Below are 27,439 nucleotides of genomic sequence, written 5' to 3' on the forward strand. Positions count from 1 at the left end.
AATGTATTGTATCAGTGCAACAAGAAGTCTGGAATGACTCAAGAAGGACTTGGTTAAACATAATGTACTGCAGAGGCAGTCTAGGGCTGTGGCAATAAGAAGTATAATCCGATCCATGCTAGCCCAGGACACCCTTTGCACTTGTGCAGTGCTATTTTCACAAGGGATGTTTAACTCAGGATCACCTTACCTGGAGCTAATAACCAATGACTCATACATCACACAAGATTGGGACCTCCCCTGTTCCCTGGGGACAGCTTTCCACAAAACTGAAATAAATGTGGGATACAGGATGGTGAACGAGATGAATCTTGTTGAATAGTGGGTAGACATAGCAGATGACACAGTGATTCTTCCAAAGCAGCTCTTTATTTGTAAGCTGGACAGAACTGAACAGCAAACAGCTCAGCCGGCCTGCTTTTATAGGCAGCCAGCTGTCAACAATGTAGCAACAACAACCCAGGGTTTCGCCCCTAAAATAACTGACGTGGACCTGAGTGAAAACTACATACACAATACTCCTGGTGGCCAGGGTGAGAACTTCAATACATAACAAATCTTTTGTCTGTTCCATTGGGATTCATGTTTTTGATTTTGACAGCAGTTGAACTGGGAGCAAATGAGCCTCTACAATATTTAGGACAGATAGTCAACCAGTCCAGAAAAGTCCAAGAAATAGTGGTTCTAGAAGCGTTTAATATGGGAATACCTATCTCTTATTGAGCACCCTATTTCCAGGTCAAGGTGGGTGGTAGAAGGGATTGCAGACATTGCCCAGCATTAATTCAATAACATGGGTACCTATTTGACCAAACAGACTTGCTCCTCTGCAAATGCTGATATAGCAGCACACACATGGATATGTTTGTTCTTGATAAAACACTTGCTTGCATCATTCATCTCAATTGATCTCTCTCTATTTGTCTATTGAATACATGTACTAAATATTTTTTTGCAGCAGAATATTTTTATCCAGCCCGCCTTCCTCCTAGAGTTTAGTTTCTTTTTTAATCAGTCTTTTCCCCAAGTCAGTTAAATTGCAGCCATTGAGTTTAAACCAGCTTAGCTTCATGGTGTCTGGTCTGACATCTTACTTACACACGTAAGTCTCCTACAAGTATATTTTTTGTATAGCAAAGTACATGTACATTATACTGTGACGGTACATCTCTCTCCCCCCTCCCCTGCTTTCATATGTGATGGTGTCCACACAGGACATGTGTTTTCCCTTATCTGTCTTGTGAGAAGCAACCCTGACAAAATTTTGTTCCTTTGTCCAAGAAAAACTTATGCAATCTTGCAGAGGTATTCTTTTCAAAAACAGTCTTGCCTCCTTTTTTTCTTCCTTCCACACATTCATGTCTAGATTCAGAGTTATTTGCTATTTTCTGCTTTAGTAATGCTGAACCACTGTGACCTACTCTTCTTCCTTCCATCATTCAATGTCAGCCAAGGTCTGAATTGATATCCTCATTTTGTCTACAGTCTCTGGAGACCTGTCAAGAGCTTCCTCAACAAGCTAAGCTCTGCTCAACAAGATTTTCTTCCACCCAGTTTCTTTAGTGTCCTGAATTTTGAATGATAGACAAAGCAGTGACTGCTGTCGAGCTTATTTCCCCAATTATTGTATATTCTATGTATTGTATCTGTTTCAAGCCTGTAAGTTACCTTACATTGGCCCTGCTAGCTCCACTGAACTTTTTAAACCGTGTGAACTTGTCAACTTGTTCTACATACTTTCCACTGAATGGTACTTCTGCAAACTTTTCCTCATTAATTTCAGCCACTGTATTACCAGCTTTTATTATGAGACCACAGCTGTATTATCCTCTTCATCCAGGTAGGTATATTATTGTGATGGGAGCGCCATTAGGTTCTTAAAATTAACATTGCCTTCTGTGTCCCAAGATGTGGCAGCTGGGCCTTGGTAGAGTCTATACATTTTGTTTAATTGATTACTGCATTCATTACTTTGCATTGTATACCACCTTGGGAGTTCAATCTGAACTTGCAGAGCCACTGGCTGGAGATTTGGATGGTGTGGAAGTATTCCTTTGCTAGCAGAGAAAAGTGCTGCTGGGAAGGCAGATCTGTGGCGGATCTCAGTACACCTATGGAAAGCTTAGTGGGTGTAGATCTACCACTGGTGGTTTCTACTAGCAGCAGGCCCTGAAACAAAACATGTTGATATCTCTTGAGTCCAATACCCCTTCATTCCCCCATCTACTGTTGGCAGAATGCTCCTGAATACAGTCGTACCTTGATTTTCAAACAGCTTCGTTCTCAAACGTTTTGGCTCTCGAAGGCCGCAAACCCAGAAGTGACTGTTCCAGTTTGTGAACTATTTTTGGAAGCCGAATGTCCGATGGGGCTTCCATGGCTTCCGATTGCCTGGCAGGAACTTCCTGCAGCCAATCAGAAGCCGCACTTTGGTTTCTGAATGTTTTGGAAGTTGAATGGACTTCCGGAACAGATTCTGTTCAACTTCCAAGGTACGACTGTACTACTTTGCTAGGAATCACAAGTGAAAAAAGCACTATTGCGCTCAGGTCCTCTTGCAGGCTCCCTATATGCATGTGATTGGCCACTGTGGGACCAGAAGGCTGAATTAAATGGGACTTTGACCGCATTCAGCCCTTCCTTGGCTTCTGGGCAGGGGGTTCAAAACGAAGTTGGAAAGCCTTTGGATGCAGCTGTAGCTCTGCCATGTCTCTACCCACCTACCCACTTCTGATTGCTGTGAATGTGTTGTCCTCAAATGCAGTTTCAAAATCCATAAACAAATAACTGAAGCTTGTTTATTGGAGGGATTTTTACTTTGCTCCTCAGCCAGAAAAGGGTCCCAGTTATCTTCCCACAAGGGCCAACAGTGATGCCGAAATCCAGCATCACCTGAGCTCTGTGACTGAAGTGCAAAGTGTTTGAGGACTGCGACATTCGCAGGGAAACCCAAAATCCTTGTTTACAAAGCTATTGTACTACCAACCTTGCTGTATGCTTGTGAAACATGGACCACTTATAAACGCCATCTCCAACTCCTCAAAAGATTCCATCAACGGTGTCTCCAAAACAATTTACACATCACTTGGGAAGACAGGAAATTTTTACAGAAATATTGCAAAATTAATGAATGTTAGAAGAATATTGGAATGAAGTTATATGGTTTTAGTAGAAATGTTATAAAGAATCAAGCAAAAACTGATTGTCAATGGGCTAAAGCGGAAAATTTAAAGTTAGATTGTGTTAAGATAAATTATAGAACAAAAATTGGGAAAGAGGGAAAAGATTTGCTGAATTAGCTAATTTGAACTAGAATACAGAAAAGGGAGGTGTGAGGAAGTCGAGGAAATAAGTGAATGAAAGATAAAGATATGGAATTTGGATGTGTTTTTAAAAGTTTTTGTTTTTTCTTGTTGTTTTGATGTACTGTTTTTTCTTTCTATTTTTGATGTATTGTTTGTTAAAAAAAAGTTACTGGTGTTTTTTTCTCTCATACTTTCTTTTTGTAACTATAAAACTTTTAATAAATATTATTAAAAAAAAACAGACAGGCAAACTAATGACAGTGTACTGGAAGAAGGAAAGATAACCAGTGTCGAAGCAACGATTCTTCAACATCAACTTCGTTGGACTGGTCATGTTGTTCGGATGCCTGATTGTCGTCTTCCAAAGCAACTACTCTATTCTGAACTTAAAAATGGAAATTTTAAAAGTGTAATGCTGGTGGTCAACAAAAGAGGTTTAAAGACTCTCTCCACGCAATTCTTTAAAAATGTAGTATAAATACCGATGACTGGGAAACACTGGCCTGCAAGCACTCCAATTGGGGAACAGCCTTTACCAAGGGAACATGCACAATCTCTCTATAGTAGTTTCTAACTTGACTGAAGTGGTACAGAAATCAAAATTGTTCCTGAAATAATGTGTTTTGTTAAATCTGGCCTTATCTTTAAATTTTGTGCATCACTTTAGGCAAAAAGCAAAATGTATTATTATTTTTTGAACATGGAGATAGAAAAGGGAAGCACAGTTCTTAATTTGACAGTAGGCTTCTTGCCTCTAGAAATAAATTATAATTGGGAGCAGGAGGGTAATTGCTTTAGGGATTTTGTGTAGAAAGCTGAGTTGCTGGCTCATATCAGACTCCTGAGCTTGAATTACTTTTTAATACATATTCCTGCCTAACACATTAGCAAAAAGAAAAAACTCTCATGCATGCAATTGGTGTACTTCTAAAACAACTTGCCTATTTAGTGTTAGACATAAAGATCCACCACGCTGATTGTTTCTGCAGTTATTTGGGTTTCGATTCATTCATCCTCAACTACTTTGCATTTCTTATCATTTGAATCGATCTAAAGAAGTTTCATCATTTCATTTTTTGGGAGGGGATTGTAGTATAGTAACAAAGGGAAAGATTAGAATGTGAGCGCTAAGCTTGTATTCAGTTAAGAGTCTTCCCTTTCATACTGCTTAAAACTGAAAAAGCAACACAGTTAATTCAGGCCCATTGCCATTTTTGTAGAGTATGGAAATCCTAACAAAAACACATTTATATAAATAGATTGGAACTGGGGAAAAAGGAAGAAAATAAAGCATTAACAGAAGGGATTGTTACAAATGTGCTTTATATCTGATGATCACATTGTATTTGTACAATTCTTACTTGTACTAAATGGAAATGAGATTATCTTCTAGCTTTTCCTTATAGCCATAATGAAATGAATGGGGGAAATCCATTAAAACAGAACTACTGAACAGCCTGCAGATGAACAGCAGGATGTAACTGTTTAAATAAAACAGTGTAGCCATGATCCAGTCAAACATAAGCACTTTTAAGTCCCATGCTTAACTCTCTTCCACTAGAGTCAACACGACTCTTAACTTTGGCTAGATAGTGCCACAAGTATTTTCTTCTTACCTTGGGAATAAAACAACACATCATGGAGATATAAACTGGTATGCTGATATGCATAACATAGAATTCCCATTAAGAATAGAAACTATTTGTAGAAATGTATTATTATTTGACTCGGTCATTATTCAATAATAACTTGACTCTCACTTTTATTGACTGAAAGTCTAGAGTTCTCCCAACCAGCAGATCCGCTGTTCCATAACATGATATTTCAGGGAAAGTTTGCACATCATTAAAGAGGGGCATATTTTCCTCATAACGAATCTGGAAGTTTCTCTGCTCAGAATTTGGTGGGAATTTCCCATATATTCCCGAGCCACAAAATTGTAAACATACCGTAAGTGAAAGCTGGACCATAAAGAAGGCTGATCACCGAAGAATTGATGCTTTTGAATTATGGTGCTGGAGGAGGCTCCTCTCAATGGACTTCAAGAAAATCAAACCTCTCCATTCTTAAGGAAATCAGTCCTGAGTGCTCACTGGAAGGACAGATCCTGAAGCTGAGGCTCCAATACTTTGGCCACCTCATGAGAAGAGAAGACTCCCTGGAAAAGACCCTGATGTTGGGAAAGACTGAGGGCACAAGGAGAAGGGGGCGACAGAGGACGAGATGGTTGGACAGTGTTCTCGAAGCTACCAGCATGAGTTTGACCAAACTGCGGGAGGCAGTGGAAGACAGGAGTGCCTGGTGTGCTCTGATCCATGGGGTCATGAAGAGTCGGACACGTCTCAACAGTTAAACAACAACAACAACAACCATAAGTGCATGATTAAAACTGAAACAAAAATACGTTGCGTTTTAAAAATTCTGGTCCTTTATTATTTATGAAAGCAGCTTATTAATACATTTTGTATAATAAAAAAAAATCACAGGAACACAGGAAGCCTCATACTAAGCTGGACCATTTGTCCATCTTTGTCCCATACCACCTACTCTGACCAACAGCATCCTTTCTCAAGCAGAGAGCAGGAAACATCATCCTTTTAACCGGAGGTGCCAGGGAATAAACATCAGGCCTCCTGCCTGAAAAACATGTGCTCTACAACTGAGCTATGCTCCCACTCCATTATGTTCTACCTTTATTTTTTTATTTAAAAAAACAAACCTCTACAACTGAGCTATGCTCCCACTCCTTTATGTTCTACCTTTATTGTTTATTAAAAAAAACACCAGTTAATGTGTGTGTAAAACGAGAAAGGAACTTGCTTTTAATAAAGTCAAGAAAAACAGCATTTACAGAATTGCTATTTTAGTTTAAGATCTCGGAGATCCATTGTTCATCACTTACAAGGAGTTAATGGGCACTTCTGACTCAACAGCACTGGGCCAAGGGTACGAAGCGTTTCTATTGCCTCTCGTGCTCTGAAGAGCTTACAAAGCAATCACTGTAGAATGGTAGGAAGGGAAATGCAGTGTACTTCTTTTTAAAAGGTGCTGAAGTTTGTGTACGGGTGTCTTCTTACTGTCTGTGATAGCTAGTTCTATGCTGCACTCAGGGATTTTGGCCTGGATCCTAATTTTCGTTCTGTGAATGAAGCTAGATGTTCCCAACAGGCCCTTTCCTCTTAAACCCTCTCTATCCTCCGAATCTCTGCTCCTGAGGACTGGGGGGAAACAGCCGAAACAGAATGGCATATGGCAGGTGGGGATGGCTAGCAGCAAGAAAGGGAGGCTGTGTGGGCAGAAGGGCCTCACACAGAAATCCTTTGGATCCATGCCCTAGTTCAGGGGTAGGCAACCTAAGGCCCGGGGGTCAGATGCGGCCCAATCGCCTTCTCAATCCAGCCCGCGGAAGGTCCGGGAATCAGTGTGTTTTTACATGAGTAGAATGTGTGCTTTTATGTAAAATGCATCTCTGGGTTATTTGTGGGGCATAGGAATTCATTCATTCCCCCCCCCCCAAAAAAAAAAATATAGCCCGGCCTACCACATTGTTATGTACTGAAGTTCTCACCCTGGGCCAGCAGGGGGATACTGTAGATAGTTATGCAAATAAGGAATCAAAAGTGACATTCAGTGATTGGGTAGTTTTAGAAAATTGTTACAGTTACATTGTACTGGAGCTCTATATAACCAGGCTGACTGAACCATAGAATCATAGAATCATAGAGTTGGAGGAGACCACAAGGGCCATCGAGTCCAACCCCCTGCCAAGCAGGAAACACCATCAGAGCACTCCTGACATATGGTTGTCAAGCCTCTGCTTAAAGACCTCCAAAGAAGGAGACTCCACCACACTCCTTGGCAGCAAATTCCACTGTCGAACAGCTCTTACTGTCAGGAAGTTCTTCCTAATGTTTAGGTGGAATCTTCTTTCTTGTAGTTTGGATCCATTGCTCCGTGTCCGCTTCTCTGGAGCAGCAGAAAACAACCTTTCTCCCTCCTCTATGTGACATCCTTTTATATATTTGAACATGGCTATCATATCACCCCTTAACCTCCTCTTCTCCAGGCTAAACATGCCCAGCTCCCTTAGCCGTTCCTCATAAGGCATCGTTTCCAGGCCTTTGACCATTTTGGTTGCCCTCATCTGGACACGTTCCAGTTTGTCAGTGTCCTTCTTGAACTGTGGTGCCCAGAACTGGACACAGTACTCGAGGTGAGGTCTGACCAGAGCAGAATACAGTGGCACTATTACTTCCCTTGATCTAGATGCTATACTCCTATTGATGCAGCCCAGAATTGCATTGGCTTTTTTAGCTGCCGCGTCACACTGTTGGCTCATGTCAAGTTTGTGGTCAACCAAGACTCCTAGATCCTTTTCACATGTACTGTACTACTACCCTTCAGTTCAGTTCTGTCCTGGCCTGTGAATAAACAAGAGCTTTTTGAAGAATCGCTGTGTCATCTGATATGTTCACTCACAACTTAACACACATAGTCTGAGGGACGATGGACCGGCCCACGGCTGAAAAAGGTTACTGACCCCTGCCCTAGTTTCTAGGGCAATAGAAATGTAAAGGTACAGAAAGTGGATCAGATAGCTAGTTTCTACAAGAATCGGATTGTGTGCCAGGTGGAGTGTCATGAGGCATAGGAGGGAAATTTTTCAATCATTCGTTGTGCGCTGCCATGAGTCTGGCACAGAAGAATGGGACTTTAAAATGTATTAAAATAAATAAGAAATATTGCTTTACAACTAGGAACACCTTCATGTGAGGGCTGCTTTACAAATGGCAATTCTTTTAGGGGCAAGGGTTTGGGGTATTTTAATGAACGAACCAAAACACCTGTTGCGTACATGTAAAAAAGTTCTTTTATATGATAGGGAATTCCTAATGTGCAAGATACAGGTACCCAGTGTGCAAAAGACATTTGCACAACCTTCTTGTATTATTGCAGACAAAGGTATTCTTCCTGTATATTTGCATAGGAACAGAAATCAACGTGTTATCTTTGTTTCATGCTCAAAAACAGAACACTAACAGCACAATCCTATGTGTGTCTAGTCTGAGGTAAGTACGTACAGGACTGCAATTTAATTTATTTAGTTTTGGAAATAAAAGCATTCAGAAGAGCTCTGCACAGAGAGGGACTACAAGCTGGTACTAAGTTTTTAAACAAAGAATACTACTGTGGTTCAGAGGCCATTAAGATCAGAAAACATTAAAATAAGGAAGAGTGAATAATTTCTGTTTCAGTAAAATAAATAATGTTGCAGTCCTGCGTGTCAGAAGTAATAGCACAATACTGAATATGTCTACTCGGAAGCATGTTCCACTGTATTCAGTAGTGGCTTGGCCTCAGGTGTACAGAATTGCAGCACAAATTATCACAAAGGTATGATCTTTGCAGAGTTAACAAATCAAAATTGTGGCATGATTCTCTCTTTTCAACTGTGTCTTGTTTTTAAAAAATAAATGTTTATAGGCATAACTTGGATATATGGTAAGTTCCGTTCCAGACCACTGCAATAAAGCGAATATTGCAAAAAAAAGGGAGTCACACTGTTAGGTACTGAAGTTCTCACCCTGGGCCAGCAGGGGGATACTGTAGATAGTTCAGGTCCACATATGCAAATAAGGGATCGAAAGTGACATTCAGTGATTGGATAGTTTTAGAAAATTGTTACAGTTACGTTGTAGTGGAGCTCTATATAAGCAGGCTGGCTGAACCCTTCAGTTCAGTTCTGTTCTGGCCTGTGAATAAACAAGAGCTGTTTGAAGAATCGCTGTGTCGTCTGATATGTTCACCCACAACTTAACTTTTATTTTGTTTCTCGGTGCATATGAGTGTTATGTTTACACTATTAAGCAGGGGAGGGAGGGGAAAAGCCTGGCTCGAGCCCTGGCCAGCTCCATTCTCGAGAAGAGAGGCAGTAGTAAGAAGGCCTCCTTTCCCTGGCTGGGCTTCTTGCAGCTGCACCGACATCCTCACAATGATAAACTTCTGTAAAGCACAATAAAGCACTGTGCAATAAAAAGAGGTATGCCTGTATAGTTAGGAGGTGACCATTAGGAACAACGGCCATCTACTGCTAATAGTGACCAGTTTTTGTCCAGCAGAGGGAGATTATACTATAAAACATGCAGCGTAAGACAGCGAAAGATAATTTCGCTGTAGCTTTGTTATTCTCTCAATGTCATTTGTTTATGCTGATCATAAACAACATTTAATTATATGAAAACTATAAAATACTGAACCAATGATAGTCTAAGGCTAGCCTTGGAGTAAATCTTACTGAATTCGATAGGACTTACTTCTGAGTAGACATGCCTAGGATTGAACTATAAGAGGTAGATTAGTATGCACTGATGGTCAAAACAGAGAAAGATTAATAGAGCACAATCCCTCCCTAATATTTACAGTAAAATTCAACAGTGTACATCTCTTCACCAGGAGACCATACAGAATATAGCTGACAAACATGTTTAAAGTTTTGTCTTGTCTTGTGCAGTAGCTTGTAAAATCCTTATTAATAAACACTAAAGTTTCACTTGTCCAGATAAGATTCTATCGTGCAGTTCTTTAGTTAATAAAACGTAAGACTTCTTACAACTGTCCAAAAAATATAGCGGGTCACTGATTTCAGATGGATTAAATCCTTCCTGGACCAACTGAAATTTTTGTTGCTTGAAAGTTCCTGTGACTTCCATTACTTCCTACAGGCAAAAGAGAAGATTTTTAGTTTGTTTACTGTAAACAAAACAGGCTCACCAAGAGATGTGTTACATCTTTATCTGGGGGGAGATGAATATCTTCAGAGTCTGAGGCTACCTTTGAATAACTCATGAAACCATGGTGCAGCATGATGCGGATGAATCACAATGACCTTGGGTTGCTTAGAAGGCCAAGAATCTGGGAGGTTTTGCCTCTGCTTTTAGTTAACCACAATTTGCCATATCCTCCAAACCTGGAATTCTGATTAACACCAACTGTAGTCAGTTTCCACAAACTAGTTCTATAACCCATGGTTTGAATTTGACATGTTTGAAATTAACAGTTAACGTTAATGACTTTTTTTTAAATGTCCCATGACATTATAAACCAGAAGCAAAACTAAATGCTTCTTAACTCCTCAGCCACAATGCTGGAGGAGAGAGAGGGAGCACATGATCGCAAGGTTTGTTTTTGCTCATGTACATTACAATAAACCATGGTTTAACACGAAATGCAAAATGCAGCTTCATTAACTTGGTTCACACAAGAAGGAAATCCAAACTATGGCTTACTGAGACCATGTGAAAGTCTGAGCTATGAGTTGTAGTCAATAACAAACCTTGACCACAGCTTGTGATTAGTGAGGAAATAAATCCTGGAAGGCTGCATACACATTCGAACTGTTTTGGTAAGCTCTAGTTTGGCTCATTGTGTTGTGTGAACCAACTTAATGTCAAGCATGGAGTTCTGAAGCTTGAAGCAGAATTTATAAAAGTAGCTTTATAATACACCAATATCCTATAATTTGCTGAACTTTTAAATCTATAAATTTGTTTGGAAACTGTAAAGATTATATTACAAAAATGTTAATATTTGATACAAAGGGTTTTAGCTGCCCACATACATTTCCTCTGAGTTATACAACTGTCACAGAAATCAAAGATGGAAAAGGCAGTGAGGTTCATCTCTATACTGACACATGCTTTATTAATTCAATTTTTAAAAATCCTTTGCCCAACCAAAAGATGTTCTGCAAAAGCCAGTAAGGACAACTAGGTACGGTATATATACCAAGGCATGTGGTCATATATCTTATTTTTCTGCTCTTTCTCTTTTTCCTATTGTACTGTGTGAGGAAATACACAGAGATGCATTTGCTCAATTCTAAAGCAATTCTTAAGAGTCTTCCTACTAGAAGCACAGCAAAGCTAAAGTCTTGCAGGATTCAGTTCTTAGTATGTATCTTTCAGTCTCACCCAAGAGAAGCCTTTATTACCTCCCAGTACCCCTCCCTACCAGATATTGATGCAGGCAAGGGCCCCACAGCCCCCCTGGCTCACAATATTCCCATTTACAAAATCCAGTTATGAAACGTGGTAGCCAACAGATGTAAGCTGAGACTGTATTTATTTTATGGATAGCCAACACAGTGCATTCCATACGTTGTTGGATGACAACTCACTCCTGCCCATTGGCCATCCTGGCTGGGGTTGGTAGGAGTTGGAGTCCAACAACGACATCCAGAGGGCACCATGTTGCCAGCCTTGACCCAACACTACAAACAACTGTCTAACTGACTTCACTTTTCAAAGAGTCAGTAGCAACTTGGTGCCCCCTCCAATGTCACTGGAACTACTGGCCATTGGCAATGCTGGCTGAGGCTGATGGGTATTTTAGGTCAAAGGATCTGGTGGGCACCATCTGTGGGGGGCGGGGTGAGTCTGCTATTATGTAATTTCTAATATGCTCTGTTCTAGATGCGGAATCTCTACATTCCAACATTATTTCTTTTGCCAGTCGAAATTTCATTTTGTTATTCCTGATTCATGTTTCTAATCCCACTAATCCCTTTATATTATCTTTCCTGGGGTACACAACTCTTTCCAATTTAGCATAATCTGTAGTTTTCATTAGTGTGCTATCTAATTCCAACTTGTTAATGGAAATGGTAAAGAGGACTAAATGTACAACTGATTTCTGAAATACCCATTAGGTAGCTTTCTCTGAAGTCATCACTTAGTGTTCAGTATGTGTGGCTTAGTAGATCGCTGAGCTGATTTCCTGCTAATGATTAAGAGGCTTGGAGACATGCCTACGGTGCTTCGTATATTATTACCTGGAGTCTTAAAAAGAGTGGACAGGCATAGCTGGGCAGATACATCACCACATGTTGATAAAGTTGTTCCAGATCTAAAGACTTATTAGGCTTTAAGATGACAGAGGCCATTCCTGCTTTTCCTTCATAACCTGTAGGGGATTATTAATGTTATATCCATTAAAATTCAACAATATCCAGCTATCAAATGATATAGTCAGTGCTTCTCATACTACACCATAGTATTGCTTTTGGACGAAATGAAAGAAAACACCATAATAATTCATGGTTCCGGTCGCACATCACCACCCTGTGTGTCTGAGCTTCTGTCTATAACTGTTTAAACCAGAAAGCTGTGTGGGTCACTTAAATCTGTGCTTGCTACAGTGAAGCATATCTGGTTCAGATTCCAAGCTAGCAACACAAGGACAGACTTGTGTTAATAGCATATACAGTCTGTTGTTTCTTTTTCCATAAGAGCCCTTCTAAATGCCTATTCTAGTTTTCAGTATTGGGAGCTAAAAAAATGCATTTTACATTAAATGGATGCTCCTGAGCTTGAGGAAGAAAAGGGGGGAAATGAACAAGAATTGTTTTACTAATACTGCAGGGAGATGGTATTCTTGCTGGTGCATGGAATCTGTTTCTAAACATTTTAAATGTGAGTGCTCCTATAGGAATAGTAAAGTTGGGAACATTCAAGCTTCAGCAGTTGACACCCATGGGAAACAACTGGGGTTTCTCTATGGTATTTTCGATAGCTTATGGCAATGAGGCAGCAGAGATGGCATTAAAGTGAAGGAGCATAAGACTTGATTCTGACTTCATAGGTTAGAGCTATGTGAATGTCAGATCTGTAGCAAAGGCAGCAGTTAAGAAACTGTACTTCTCTTTCATTCTGTAGTGCTCTGTTAGATGCTTAGCATAAAAACAATGCTACAGTGGTACCTCGCAAGACGAATGCCTTGCAAGATGAAAAACTCGCAAGACGAAAGAGTTTTTCATTTTCTGAGTTGCTTCGCAAGACGAATTTCCCTATGGGCTTGCTTCGCAAGACGAAAACGTCTTGCGCCTTTTTTTTAAAACCGTCAATGCATCCCTATGGGAAACCGTCAATGCACAGTGGTGCTTCGCAAGACAAAAAAATTCACAAGACAAAAAAACTTGCAGAACGAATTAATTTCGTCTTGCGAGGCACCACTGTAATTTCAAATGCAACTCCCCCTCTGCAAAACTGTCAGAATGATCCCAGATACATTTAGTGGTACCTCTGGATGCGAACGGGATCTGTTCCGGAGCCCCCTTCGCATCCTGAATAGAACGTAAGATGCAACTGCGGATGCAAGGGCCACGTTTTGCCGCTTCCGCGCATGCGTGTTACGTCATTTTGAGCATCTGTGCATGCGCGAACGATGAAACCCGGAAGTAACGCGCTCCGTTACTTCTGGGTCGCCGCGGACTATAACTTGAAAACGCTCAACCCGAAGCACATTTAACCCGAGGTATGACTGTATTGTAAGCTTCGTTCATTTAAAGTTTTCTAAGCAAATATTTCCCGATTAACAGAATTAAAAATCTGCAAATTAAGTTATTTACATTTTAGTTAGCTCTCTGTGTTGTTTAATTTCGTTTAGTTTTACGCATGCGACGTTCAATGCATGTGTGAACATTTTCTTTCATCCTCCATCCCAAAATAAGGCCATATCACAAACTACTTAAGTCTAAAATACTATATGCACATTTAATGTGGCTCACTTCTGAGTAAACACGCACATAGGATTGCATTGATAAAAACTGGTTTCCCGGCATAGGAAATTTTCTCTTTTGAAAATAAGAACAAAGCCTCAGTATGGGAGGCAACTTAGGGGGCAATACAAACCTCATTGGAGCATAGTCACCAGCACATCATATACAGATCTATTACTGATGCTGGCCAGGGTGGAAGGTGAGATGGCAGGAAAAATGCTGTTCTGCTGTGCTAGTTCCTCGGCTGATGCATTGACAATGCCTTTATCAGGCCTGTTGCTGCTACATGATGACAGCAGGGATGCAGCTGCATCCCCAAATACCCCATTTCCATTTAGAGGACTTCCACTTTGGGGTGTTCCTTATTGGTGGGTCAGCCTCACTGTCAGTGAAACCCTTCCAGCAGATCTAGGTGGGTTTGGTTGAGGAATGCGTCCACCTCGTCAAAAAACCCTCCAGCAGAGCTGACTGGGAATTTAGATAAGTGTCACTTCTCTGGATCATATCATAAGCTTGTTTGTTGCACACTGATGTAAGGTAAAGGTAAAGGGACCCCTGACCATTAGGTCCAGTCGTGACCAACTCTGGGGTTTTGCACTCATCTCGCTTTATTGGCCGAGGGGGCCAGCGTACAGCTTCTGGGTCATGTGGCCAGCATGACTAAGCTGCTTCTGGCGAACCAGAGCAGTGCACAGAAATGCCGTTTACCTTCCCGACGGAGTGGTACCTATTTATCTACTTGCTCTTTGACGTGCTTTTGAACTGCTAGGTTGGCAGGAGCAGGGACTGAACAACGGAAGCTCACCCCGTTGCAGGGATTCAAACTGCCAACCTTCTGATCGGCAAGTCCTAGGCTCTGTGGTTTAACCCACTTTCAAATTTCATTATTTACTTCATTTTTAAAAAAGCTTCCTTCCTAACGAATAGCCCTTCGATATTAGCAGATGCCATTTGCATCGACACTATTTACGAAGAAAATGCGGGATATTTTCCTTACCTTGTACAGAAACCCCATACACGTTGGCTTCCTGTATGAAATCCAACATACCGATGACATCAGAAATCTCGGTAGTGGCAACGTTTTCCCCTTTCCATCTAAAATGAAAAGTGTGCAGCTAAATATGCATGGTACCTCATGATAGCTTGCAATTCTGCTTTTTTAATTTTAACCATGCAGGAAAAACACCAAGCTTGCATTTCTTTTAAGGACTGTTCTCTGCAAAACAGGAATATTGCCCTTCATTTGGGATTTTGACAGTATCTGCTCATTACTGATAAAACTATGATTTATCATCACTTCCAGGAATGATGAGCTTTCAGGCATATGCACTCCCCTCTTCCTTCACGGTCATGTGAAGATTGGCTAATTGGAAATAGATTGGGGGGGGGGGGAATCGAGAGCTGAGCATTCATGTTCAAACCCTAAACTGTGGTTAATAACTATGGATTATTGAAATAAATTTTGCTTAATTTTTTAAAAAGTTGGCTTGTTTCAGTAAACCATAGTTTACTGGACCACAATTGATCTGGTCCAGACACAATGCTTAACTGCAGTTAGCTAAAAATGGAAGTGAAATCTTACAATCTCCCAGAGAAGGAGAGAGCATGAGTGTGTGGGATGAAGGCTTGCCCAGGCTTTTGTGAATGTAACAAAAAACCACAGTTGTAGCCAATGTCAGTACTACTCAAAGTAAACCCATTGAAATCAAAGGACAAGTTATTTTTTAATTGTTCTACACTGAGTAGGACAAATACCACCATTTATTATTATCAATACACCTTTTGACTTTAGTATCTTGAGGAATTAAACTTACAAAGGTTAGCTGTGAATTTAATTGTTAGAAAAATCAACCTGTAAACTTTAAAGCAAAGCATATTATTAGAGCATACAGGTTGTGTAGTTGGCAAATGTATTCCCTGCTTCTTACGATTAGCTATTTCCAAAGATTTTTATTTTTAGGTAAAATACTCCCCCCGCTCGGTTAAAATGTTTGTAGTCAGATGTAGGGTGCACTGGGCATAGAACAAAAGTAAGTGTAAGCAGCACTGTCTGTTCACACACACACACATTCAGATGGTTTAAGTTTTATTAGTAGCTGTACCTGAATGTATCTCCTGTCCTGTCCCAAAAATAAAGAAAGTTATCTTGATCTTGAAATATCAGGTCCCCTGTATTGAAATAAAAATCTTCCTTCTTAAACACGCCACAAAGTAATTTCTTTTCTGTGTCTCTCTTATTTCCAGCATAGCCAAAGAATGGGTTCTTTGAGTGTACTTTGGATATTAAGAGGCCAGGCTCACCTGCGTGTAAAATTGTGGAGAAAAAGACAGATGCAAGTTAGCTTGGCACAATCTGTAATTATTTACCAAGTTGTCTAAAGCTATTAAAAGGACAGAATGCCTCTTGAAGCATCGTAGCAAAAAGTGTTTGTGTGTATGCGAGTTTCTCTTGCATTGCCTCTCTTGTCAATCCGAAGTGATCACAAAATGCTGACCAAAGAAGCATGTTGATTCACTCTAAAAGATCCTAAGAAAAATATAAAGGCGGCTTTATTCTAAATTATTATACTATGGCCATGATAAATCAAAAGCAGACTGTAGTCAGCCTACAAACTCAAGACTTCTCGAGAAGGAAAATATGATGCCACCCATGTACAGAATCCAACTGGACTAGGAGTTAAATCTCACTTTAACACTGGTGATGGGATAACATCCTCTACCAGACCTGAGTGCAGCAGAATAACTTGGGGAGCAGAGAGAATACTATTTTGGAGGACTCTGGGAGAATGGTTCTGTCACCTGGCATTTAATGACTGAAGCAGGTGCTTCATTCTGCCTACTGGTAGGGCGGGCCATGCCAGAACTCTCACATCCAGATGTACTGCCATTTGATAACAAACTGTATCTCTGATACATTTGGGCCAAAAAAAATGGGGGGGGGGATATTCGGAAAGAAATAGAACTTAAGAGGGACTGCTTAGCTCTAAGCTTTTAAGGCCTCATTTGGGTTGAAAAAATAATAATTCTGGGCCATTTAGAAAGATTGAAGGTTCTTTCCACATGCAGGAGTTTGAACATTTCAACATGCAAATTTCATGGCCTGTGCATTATGCATGCTACCTTGGTCTTCACATAACTGAGTATGCCCTTGCAGTGTTGTTGGGATTTTTTTTTGGGGGGGGGGGAGGAAATAGGACAGATTGGATATTATAGACACGGATTTCCCAAGATCAGGTTCTGTATATTAAGCAAAATCAACATACAAAAAGGAAATTCCAATCTAGCCTAAAAAAACCAGTCTAGTTTTTCTAGAAAAATGTCAAGTGGAAGCGTTATGAGATTGCTTTCCTGTGGTCTCATTATTTTCCTTAAATATGTATTAAAGAAGAAATAACAAAGAATCCCAAATAAACTGAAACAATATGAGCTGTAAGCTTGTTAGAATTAAATTATTGTAAATATGTAAATAACGTACAAATAAAAAGAAACAAAATTGTTTCACAATCTGGCCACCAGATGACAGCAGTGGCTTGGCGTTATCTGATCCTAAGCTATGCATTTTAAAATTCTGGAGACTTTTCTAGCAAGTACATTAGCAACCTCTCTAAGCATGAATAAAGAGTAAGGCTTTATATCAGACCAACTGTTAAGAATTTGCATCGCTGACAGCATGGAAACTGTGACAGGCTTGGCGAAATACTCAATGCTAGGGTCTCATAAGCACATTCAGTTGTGATGCCATCTTCGCTGGAAGTAAACTCATGTAACACAGTGGTTGTAATATAACTGAGTTACACATGGACTCTACTAATGCTTTTCTAGTTTAGTTCAACAAGCAATGTGACCACAACGTTTTACCAGAACTCCACAGTGTTTTTCTGATATTTCAAATCCGTCAATTTCTGTCTCCTTGTGCTACGGAGCAGCACTTACCGTATTTTTCCGTCTATAAGACGCCCCCATGTATAAGACCCCCACCTATTTTTGGGGACTCAGTTTTAAGAAGAGGAGGGGAGATGGCCCAAAGTTGGCCCTCCATGCAGCTGCGGGCAGAAAACACTTCCTAGACTGTTTCCCGCGCACAGCGGCATCAGGTGAAAGTTGTGATCCCGTCAAGTGGCTAGTTGGCAAGTGTGCCACTTCTTCCCCCCCCCCCCATGCCACTATCCATGTATAGGACAACCTCAGTTTTTTGACATGATTTTTGAGTCAAAAAACCTCGTCTAATACACGGAAAAATAGGGTACAGAGGTGCCTCGGGTTACAGACGCTTCAGGTTACACACGCTTCAGGTTACAGACTTCACTAACCCAGAAATAGTTAGCAGGTTAAGAACTTTGCTTCAGAATGAGAACTGAAATTGTTCTCTGGCGGCGCGGCAGCAGCAGGAGGCCCCATTAGCTAAAGTGGTGCTTCAGGTTAAAAATAGTTTCAGGTTAAGAACGGACCTCCGGAACGAATTAAGTACTTAACCCAAGGTACCACTGTATATAATTGTGTTGTAATGTGTATGTGCATCTCTGTGTACAAACAAGCCCTACACCTTTAGCAAAATCTGCCTTATAATATTTAGGTTTTTCTCAGCAATCCTTAAAAAATTCAAGCTAAGATTCTCAGCATCCTGAATGATACGGCTTGGTCCAGGGATTCACAGTACAACAATGGCCAAGGTGGTTTCTCTCGATACGACTAAGGAACAGTGACTATGCCTGTTAAGAAACTGCAGTCCTATTAAAGTATGTGTTCTTGTTTTCATTTCAATTAGGCACCCAATACCTCTGGAGTATCTATTGCCATCAAAATTCAGGATAAAATCCTTACCTTTCTTAACTCTTTCACACCATCCGTGTTTGTTTCTGATTGGCTCTCCTTTTTGCAAATCATACTTGATTAAGTCGAAAGGGAAAAAGAGCTTAAAGTAGAAAGAAAAAATGGGCTCAGTAATGTTTAGACAGTGACATCTTGTGGCAACATTCAATAATGTACATTAATGTGTGATCTACTTAATGATTGTACTTACCTAAAAGTAAGCTTTTATAAAGATGCAACAAATACATTTTAATTGTAATATTCATATTGTAAACTGCTCAGACTGCTTTTGTTATTGTCTGTATATTTGTAAATAAATAAACATGGGGAATATTTAAAACCTTGGGCACCAATGCTGTGAAATGAAGTAATTTCATATACCACTTTCAAAAGTTCTAATGTACTTACCAAGTTATACAAAATGCATTTCAAAACTTTCTCAAATGTCAGATTGTGAAATTCAAAAAATGTTAGAGGTGGGAAACCTGTGAGCCTTCAAACATTGCTGAACTACAAACCCGATTATTAGACCATAGCTGTCAACTTTTCCCTTTTCTTGTTGAGGAATCCTATTCGGAATAAGGGAATTTCCCTTAAAAAAAGGGAAACGTTGACAGCTATGCAATTAGACATGCTGGTTCAGTCTGATAAAGAGTTCAACAACATCTGGAGGGCCGCAGATTAGTCACCCGCGGAGTAAAGGAATAGATGAAATTGTGGCAGTCAAAATATAGATCCACTAGCTGTAGAAAGCTGCATTCTCATGTTACATTTGCATGTGTTTCTAGACAAAGTGAAAAGGCTCTTCAGAATATTACAAATGGTTATAGTCAATGAGTCAAAGTATTCCTTCAATGACCACCTGTTGACTTGCTTCCCTCCTAGCTCAACAGGAAGGCCACTTTCAACCTACACAATTACACACACTATGAATAGGGAGCCACCTTCCAGTATCAACGACATACAATAAGATATATATGAGTAAGTTTCAGATATAACATGCAACTTTGGATCCATGTTAATTTGCAGAATATATCGAAAAATGTCCTGTTTCACAACTCATGCTAGATTAAAACAAAACTAAATCAAAAAATGTTCTTTCATTTGCAGAAGAGGATGTGCAATTTCCCCCCTCAAAAATGGAATCTTAACAACTGTTACAGAACTTCCCTCTCATAAAGGTAAAGGTAAAGGAACCCCTGACCACTAAGTCCAGTTGTGACCGACTCTGGGGTTGCGGCGCTCATCTCACTTTATTGGCCGAGGGAGCCGGCGTACAGCTTCCGGGTCATGTGGCCAGCATGACAAAGCCGCTTCTGGAGAACCAGAGCAGCGCACAGAAACACCGTTTACCTTCCCACCGGAGCGGTACCTATTTATCTACTTGTACTTTGATGTGCTTTCGAACTGCTAGGTTGGTAGGAGCAGGGACTGAGCAACAGGAGCTCACCCCGTTGCGGGGATTCGAACTGCCAACCTTCTGATCGGCAAGTTCTAGGCTCTGTGGTTTCACAATGAAAATCCAGTTAGGAATCAAGCACAAAACTGTAGGATCACAGACATAAAACATGCTTTTCCAGATGTAAAAGCATAAACGTTTCCTAATTGTTTTGCTGTTACTAAGTGGAAAAAGTACCCCCCGCACAACACTGTGAAAACTTTTGGCTACCCACTTCCATTTAATAGTTTCTGTCCAGAAAGTTGCAGCTTGTATTTGTTATCCAACACCATCAAAAGAGGTTCTTCTGTGGTTGTGTGTGTGGAGGATCAAATGGAGAACAGCTTGGATAACACTTTAACAACTGTAACTCATCATGGCCTTCAGATGCTAGCAGAACATTTTTAAAAACACTGAAGCTGAAGTCAATTCCTCCACAGCCAGACCTCTCTTTCACCAGTGTCGGAACAGGGAAGAAGAGGATTGTTATCAAGGAAATTCTATCTTCCAAGCAACAGCAGCTTGAGTGCTGAACAAATGTAGTTCTCCTGAAGCTGATATACCATCTGGGAAAAGACACCTGGATTTTCCCATTAACAAGGCATTGAAGAATGACCCAGTTCATCTCTTTGAATACAGCAGTGGGAGTTACTGGACTGGTTGGCATGCAGTGCTAAGGTAAACCATGGCTTAGGCGTAGGGGTGGGAAATCTCTGCCCAGTGAGCCAAGATCGGACCACCAGGGGTCCAATTTAGCCCACAAGGCCATTTCCCCTAAAACACGCCTACTTGCCCATTAGTTGACATCACTGGTGATATCAGTTTATGGGCAGGAGGACAGGGTTAAATTCTGCATTGATTATGCACAGCTTGTTATAGTTATAGTTTACGGTTTGCCTCCATCTTCCAAGTGGTCAGCCCTTTAGATATTTAAAGATGGCTATCATATCGCCTCTTGGTCTCCTCTTTTCTAGACTCAGTCCTTTTGTATAAGGCATGGTTTGAAGGCCCGTTATTATCTTGGTAGCCCAGGCTTGAAAGGGGTTAGTTTAATCTCCGGTTCGCTAGTAAAACTGAATTGCTGTGTTGTAAAATATGATGCATGTCCAAAAAGTGTGTCACCAACATGAAAAGTTTGGAAAGCTCTGCCTTAGGATCTCCCATCTGAACAAAATAATTTAACATTTCTTTAAGCTGAAAAACTAACATTTTGGAAACAATGTAAATAAAAAAGAAAAAGAACTGTTTCTTGCATTATCCACAGGATGGGGTAAAACTGCAGTGTTTTATTTGGTTGAAATATAATACTTATTAGAAACTCAAGAAGCCCAAGACCCAAATGATACAGCTGTCACTGAAGTCTTTTAAGTACCCCCTGCTACTAATAATGTCCAACAGACAACAAAATCAAATAACTAATATTTTAATTCATAGAAAGCCTCAGCTGGCATAAATTAATACTCCCAGATGGGAACTGACTAACCCACTAATTGAAAAACTAAGGAAATAATTATTCCTGTTTCTGCTTTAGATGACGGGAAAAGGAAATGTAGCATGACTAAACTATGCTACCAGGATATTTGGTTTGAGGAAAAGCAGAAGAGTTGTGCCATCCAATGTCCTTGGGAAAGAGAAATGTTTATTCTTGGGCTCAAATTTTCTCAATTTCTGGTGTTCTGGTGCTCATATAACCAAAACTGCACCATCTATAAACAATAGGAGGGTTACGAAGCAGCATGGTAAACATCTAGGAAGTATGTGTCTACTCAGAAGTAAGGCCCCCATTGAGATCATGGGAACACACTCCCAGGTTAGTGTATTTAGAATAGCAGCTGAAGGGGAGAATGTCTCAAAACCAGCCTAATACAAACTGAGCATGCTCAGTGGCCATGGAATGATGACTAACTGGGGCAGAGGGCAAATGGAAAACTAGAGCGGAGAGAAAGAATGGGATGGAGTGGACAGCAGCACTCCACACTGCAACATTTCATTGTAGATCTCACTTGTGTTTTCACAGCACACAGGAACTGTTGTTGTTGTTTAGTCGTTTCCAACTCTTCGTGACCCCATGGACCAGAGCACGCCAGGCACTCCTGTCTTCCACTGCCTCCCGCAGTTTGGTCAAACTCATGCTGGTAGCTTCGAGAACACTGTCCAACCATCTTGTCCTCTGTCGTCCCCTTCTCCTTGTGACCTCCATCTTTCCCAACATCAGGGTCTTTTCCAGGGAGTCTTCTCTTCCCCTTCATGGATCACTGCCTTGCCGTGGTGAAGGGGCTTGAAGAACTCACGAGAAGCTATGAGCTGTGCCATGCAGGGCACCCAAGATGAACAGGTCATAGTGGAGAGTTTTAACCAAATGTGATCCACCTGGAGGAGGAACCCGCAAGCCACTCCAGTATCCCTGCCAAGAAAACTCCATGGACAAAGACACAGGAACTACTATAGTTTAAAGCCACAGCCATTTCTGTGGTTTGGAACAGATGAGCTCCCTTAAGACCAAACTGGTTAAGGTAGGTCAAAGGGTTCTGGAGCGACATACACTCAGAACTAAAAATAATGTTAAAGGTAAATTTCCCTAAAAAACCAGAAGAGTTTCTTCTGGGTATTACTGGCATTGACAGTAATATAAGAAAATTCTTTTTATATGCAACCACGGCCGTGAGAGTGCTTTTTGCGACATATTGGAAAAATGACAAACTCCCTACCAGAGTCGAATGGTTACTCAAATTGACAGAATACGCAGAATTAGCCTCCCTTTCGGAAAGAATCAGAGATAAAACAGACAAGAGTTCATTCTAGAATGGGATAATCTCAAAAATTATTTGAAAAATAGCTGTAATTTAAACACAGTAGTTGCCTTTGAATGATTTCTGTAAGTAATATATACAATGGAAAATGATACTGAAATAGAAAAGAGAATTTTTATAAATTAATAATTACAAATCAAAGCAAGATGTTTAATATAAAGGAAACATGGAGAGGACAGGAAGTCATGGGTTCGTGTAGAAAGCACATAGTTAAAACTGCATGTATCATTTGTGATATTTTTATTGGATTGATGATAGTGAAGATGACTAGGTGTTGTATATATATGAAAAATGAATAATAAAACTTGAATAAAGACTGAAAAAAAAGACTAAACTGGTTAACTTCTATCAAGAGAAAGAGCAATACTTTAATTTAATGTGAGGGGGAAAATATTGCGTCTTTTTTTTAGAATGTAGAGAATTTAAATATTATGAATAATGTATGAGTTCTTATTTCAGCAAAAGTCTGGCAGCCTTATAAACTCTCAAGATTTTTTTTTAAAAAGCACAAAAATACAGACGTTTTAGAAGTGATCTTGCACATACTGGATTCAATAGGAATGAGTTGTCAATGATATGAGTTGGCTGCTACAATCCTTAGTTCAGAAATATCTATTTCACTATTTAGCTTGTAATGCAATGGATTTCCATACAGGACTTTTCAGTACAAGTAAAAAATTACTGAGCAAGCATGATTGTCCAGAATGCAGACTTCTCAAATGTCATTGTCAAGCTCTTAGACCATGTTTCTCAAGCCCTGCAATTACTTTTCCCTTTTGGACTTTCACAGCTTGTCACTTACTACACAACAATACCCATTAACTGGGAAGAGATCCAAAATGAAAACTAGATGAGTAACTGTTCAAAAGACTTGTAGTACTCCAGGAAGTCAAGGCGCTCAGAATGCTAAGCATGTTGCTGATTCAATCGGTATCTTCTTTTCAATTCCTTTGTGAGAAGGGGGAACACACAAAAAGTACTAAGAGCCTTCCATTGGACCAACATCCTTTGAGTGTGCAGTCCTTCTTGCTTCACAAAAATGAGCCACTTTGTAAAAGAGGCCCCAGGAACTTTAATCCTTATGTTTTATCCACAACTAAAGTCATTCCAATATTAAGCCATTGCAGGGTGTATAAAAATCAATATGTTTAATGAAAGACTCTCTGATTATATGATTGCTCCCTTTGAATGGAAGCAGGGGTCTAATTTTCTTCAATTCCTGCTTCCCTTTGCAACTCCCTGTTGTTGTTGTTTAGTCGTTTAGTCATGTCCGACTCTTCGTGACCACATGGACCAGAGCACGCCAGGCACTTCTGTCTTCCACTGCCTCCCACAGTTTAGTCAAACTTATGCTGGTAGCTTCGAGAACACTATCCAACCATCTCGTCCTCTGTCGTCCCCTTCTCCTTGTGCCCTCCATCTTTCCCAACATCAGGGTCTTTTCCAGGGTGTCTTCTCTTCTCATGAGGTGGCCAAAGTATTGGAGTCTCAGCTTCAGGATCTGTCCTTCCAGTGAGCACTCAGGGCTGATTTCCTTAAGAATGGAGAGGTTTGATCTTCCTGCAGTCCATGGGACTCTCAAGAGTCTCCTCCAGCACCATAATTCAAAAGCATCAATTCTTCGGCGATCAGCCTTCTTTATGGTCCAGCTCTCACTTCCATACATCACTATTGGGAAAACCATAGCTTTAACTATACGGACCTTCCCTGTGCAGTCCCACAGATCTGCTCCAGAGTTTGGGGAAACCCTCCAAAACAGTATGGTGAAATGAGAACTGAACAAGAAATGGGAGGAAATCATCTCCTTGTGTCACCCACCTTAGATAGCGTCTCCAAAAGAATATCATAGGTGATAGAATCAAACGTTGCTGAGAGTTCAAGGAGAAGCAAGATAGTACGTAGTGTGAGGGAGGGAATATTGACTTCAACATGTGATGTTATTCCTCGTTTGGTTGGCAATGCAAAATGACCATTCACTGGCCACCATCTGAATGATAGATGGTGGGAACACCCACCCATTGGTATTATTACCTTAGCTTTTTGTTCTGATACTGATGTACTTTCCACCTCACTGCTGGGAGTGCAGAGGATTAAAACTATAGTACATTGGCATCGGTCCGGGCATAGTAGCTGTTAGCACAGCAGAACCACATTATTGCTGTTTATTGCTCTGTTAGTCATGATCACACAAAAATAAGTGGATTTTTGAAAGAGTTTCACAATGAGTTGTTGTAAGTTGGGCTTGTTTACTGCTTGCTATGCTAATGCATGCACTGACAACTCTCTGTTCTTAGTATTCATACATCCACACAAAGGGAGCTTTCTATACACTGATCTAAATGTATCCCTATCCCACAGGAGTCATGCTACTGGAGGGTTTCATTTTATTAAAGCTAAATGACAGCAAGCCCTGAGAAGAATTTCAGTGATTTATGAGCAGAATCCCAGTTGTCTACAGACATGGACAAAGTATTCAGTGATCCCCAAACCAAGTTTTTCAGTGAAGCATCACTAGCAAACAATTTTTTTAAAAATCCACCTCCCCAAAAAAGGAATTTAGAAAGGGAAGGGGAGTAAATATTTAGATCTGTTTCATGGTTAAAACCATAAAGCAAAGATTCAAACAACTGCATATATCATTGGTAAAGGTAAAGGGACCCCTGACCATTAGGTCCAGTCACGGACAACTCTGGGGTTGCAGCGCTCATCTCGATTTACTGGCCGAGGGAGCAGGTGTACAGCTTCCGGGTCATGTGGCCAGCATGACTAAGCCACTTCTGGCAAACCAGAGCAGCGCATGGAAACACCGTTTACCTTCCCGTTTACCTATTTATCTACTTGCACTTTGACGTGCTTTCAGGGACCAAGCAATGGGAGCTCACACCGTCGCAGGGATTCAAACCACAGACCTTCTGATCGGGAAGCCCTAGGCTCTGTGGTTTAACCCACTGCGCCACCCGCGTCCCTGCATATATCATATCTGACCAAAATACCGCAATTAATAACTAGATTATGGATTTAGGGCTTGATAGAGAGCTAGGTTTAAAGCTTGATTTTGTATGAACAGCAGCTTCCCACCGAGTGATTCAGATTCTGAAGTTGCTATAAAAAGTTGCTACTGCTATAAAAGTCCTATTAATCTGGCATTCCTTCACACAGTATATACATGTAAATAGTCACCTTATAAAAGAAATTAGTTCGACCCACAGATCCAATTTTGCCCGTGTGATTCATGAAGCAAATGTTTCCTTCCGTTGCACCATAAAATTCACATATCTTGATGTCACCAAATCGGTGTAAAAATTCCTTCCAGATATCTGTTCTTACTCCGTTCCCAACTGCTAGGCGAACTTTGTGATTCCTCTCTCCCTCTTTCTGAAAGACATTTTAAAAACACACATAGACATCCTTAAGATGAACCCATCACATTTTAACCTACAGCAGATTCCAAGCTCGCATTTAAAAAGAAAATTAAAATCCAGCCCCCGTCTTGAGTTTATCTACAGATCATAAACCAGCTGCAGTGTGACCCATCATAAAAATCACAACCAATTCCTTGGAGGTTCCTGAGGGCGGTCCTGGTATGGGATGGCTCCTTGTAGAGTTGGAAGGGACCCAAGGGTCATCTAGTCCAACCCCCTGCAATGTAGGAATCACAACTAAATCATCTATGATGGATGGCCATCCAAGCTCTGCTTAAAATCATCAAACGAAGGAGAGTCTCCCACCTTCTAAGGGAGTCCATTCTATCACTCTATACCTAAGGCTAGAGGCAGACAATAGGAGTGTATATTTGTGTGTGTGTGCATTTGTGTGCGTTGAAGTTAGTATGGTGAAAACACCCTTCACAATGCTATGTACAGTCATACCTTGTGTTACGTTAGGTTGATGTTGCGTCTTTTCGGCTTGTGAACACGGCAAACCTGGAAGTGTATACTTCTGGGTTTCGCCGCGCCCGCATGCGCAGAAGTGTTCTATGCGCTTCGCACATGCGCAGAAGTGCTCTATCACGCTCTGCACTTGGACAGAAGCACCAGTCTAGTTGTGGACTTTTCGGGGTTTGAATGACAACCCGGAACAGATCATGTCCGCAACTAGAGGTACCACTATATACTTATTCCGCTTTTTAGTTTCTCAGGTTTTTATAGTGTTTGAGAACCTGCAAAAACTATTGGATTAGAGATGATATCAAGACCAAAAAGAAGTATATATACATCACTAACAATGTAACCTCTGTTTGAACTACAATCAGTTCTTAGGAACAGCCTATATGTTTATGTACTTGACAACTCATCAACCTTTTTAATGTGGCTTTTTTTATCTGCAGAATTTACACTGCATTTGGCCATGACAAATGGCCATAAGTGACAACCAGCTTTTGCATTTTTAATCATCACCACCCCAACCTAGCTAATTAGCTTTAAATAAGGGCTTATCCACATTTACCTTTTGCTGCACTCTTTCCAGGCACAGGTTCACGCTTTAACGCTCTTGCTTTCTTTTCTTTTTTGGCCTGAGCTCT

General features: G+C 40.5%; 1 protein-coding gene and 1 long non-coding RNA gene across 4 annotated transcripts in view; one reads left to right on the forward strand and one right to left on the reverse strand.

The window, feature by feature from the left end:
• Window positions 1-6,816, forward strand: part of LOC310660206 — a 109,932-nt gene extending 103,116 nt beyond the window's left edge. The window contains exon 2 of the long non-coding RNA XR_014503306.1: window positions 6,715-6,816. This is a non-coding gene — a long non-coding RNA (uncharacterized lncRNA). The remainder of the gene's footprint in view (window positions 1-6,714) is intronic.
• SLC27A6 (solute carrier family 27 member 6) overlaps window positions 5,711-27,439 on the reverse strand; it is a 39,706-nt gene continuing 17,977 nt past the window's right edge. The window contains exons 5-12 of one of the 3 annotated variants that reach the window (XM_083404034.1): window positions 26,098-26,292; window positions 18,682-18,772; window positions 15,963-16,161; window positions 14,858-14,955; window positions 12,136-12,266; window positions 7,697-10,021; window positions 6,025-7,001; window positions 5,711-5,956 (exon numbers count right to left, since the gene is read on the reverse strand). In XM_083404034.1, the coding sequence (XP_083260160.1) occupies window positions 9,845-10,021; window positions 12,136-12,266; window positions 14,858-14,955; window positions 15,963-16,161; window positions 18,682-18,772; window positions 26,098-26,292 (891 nt within the window). In that variant the 3' untranslated portion in view covers window positions 5,711-5,956; window positions 6,025-7,001; window positions 7,697-9,844. Of the gene's footprint in view, window positions 7,002-7,691; window positions 10,022-12,135; window positions 12,267-14,857; window positions 14,956-15,962; window positions 16,162-18,681; window positions 18,773-26,097; window positions 26,293-27,439 lie in introns of all 3 variants that reach the window. The other 2 variants (XM_083404032.1, XM_083404033.1) reach the window with 2 other exon arrangements.

This window comes from Podarcis tiliguerta (genome assembly GCF_965153285.1).
Source record: "Podarcis tiliguerta genome assembly, chromosome: 11".
Taxonomy (NCBI): domain Eukaryota; kingdom Metazoa; phylum Chordata; class Lepidosauria; order Squamata; family Lacertidae; genus Podarcis; species Podarcis tiliguerta.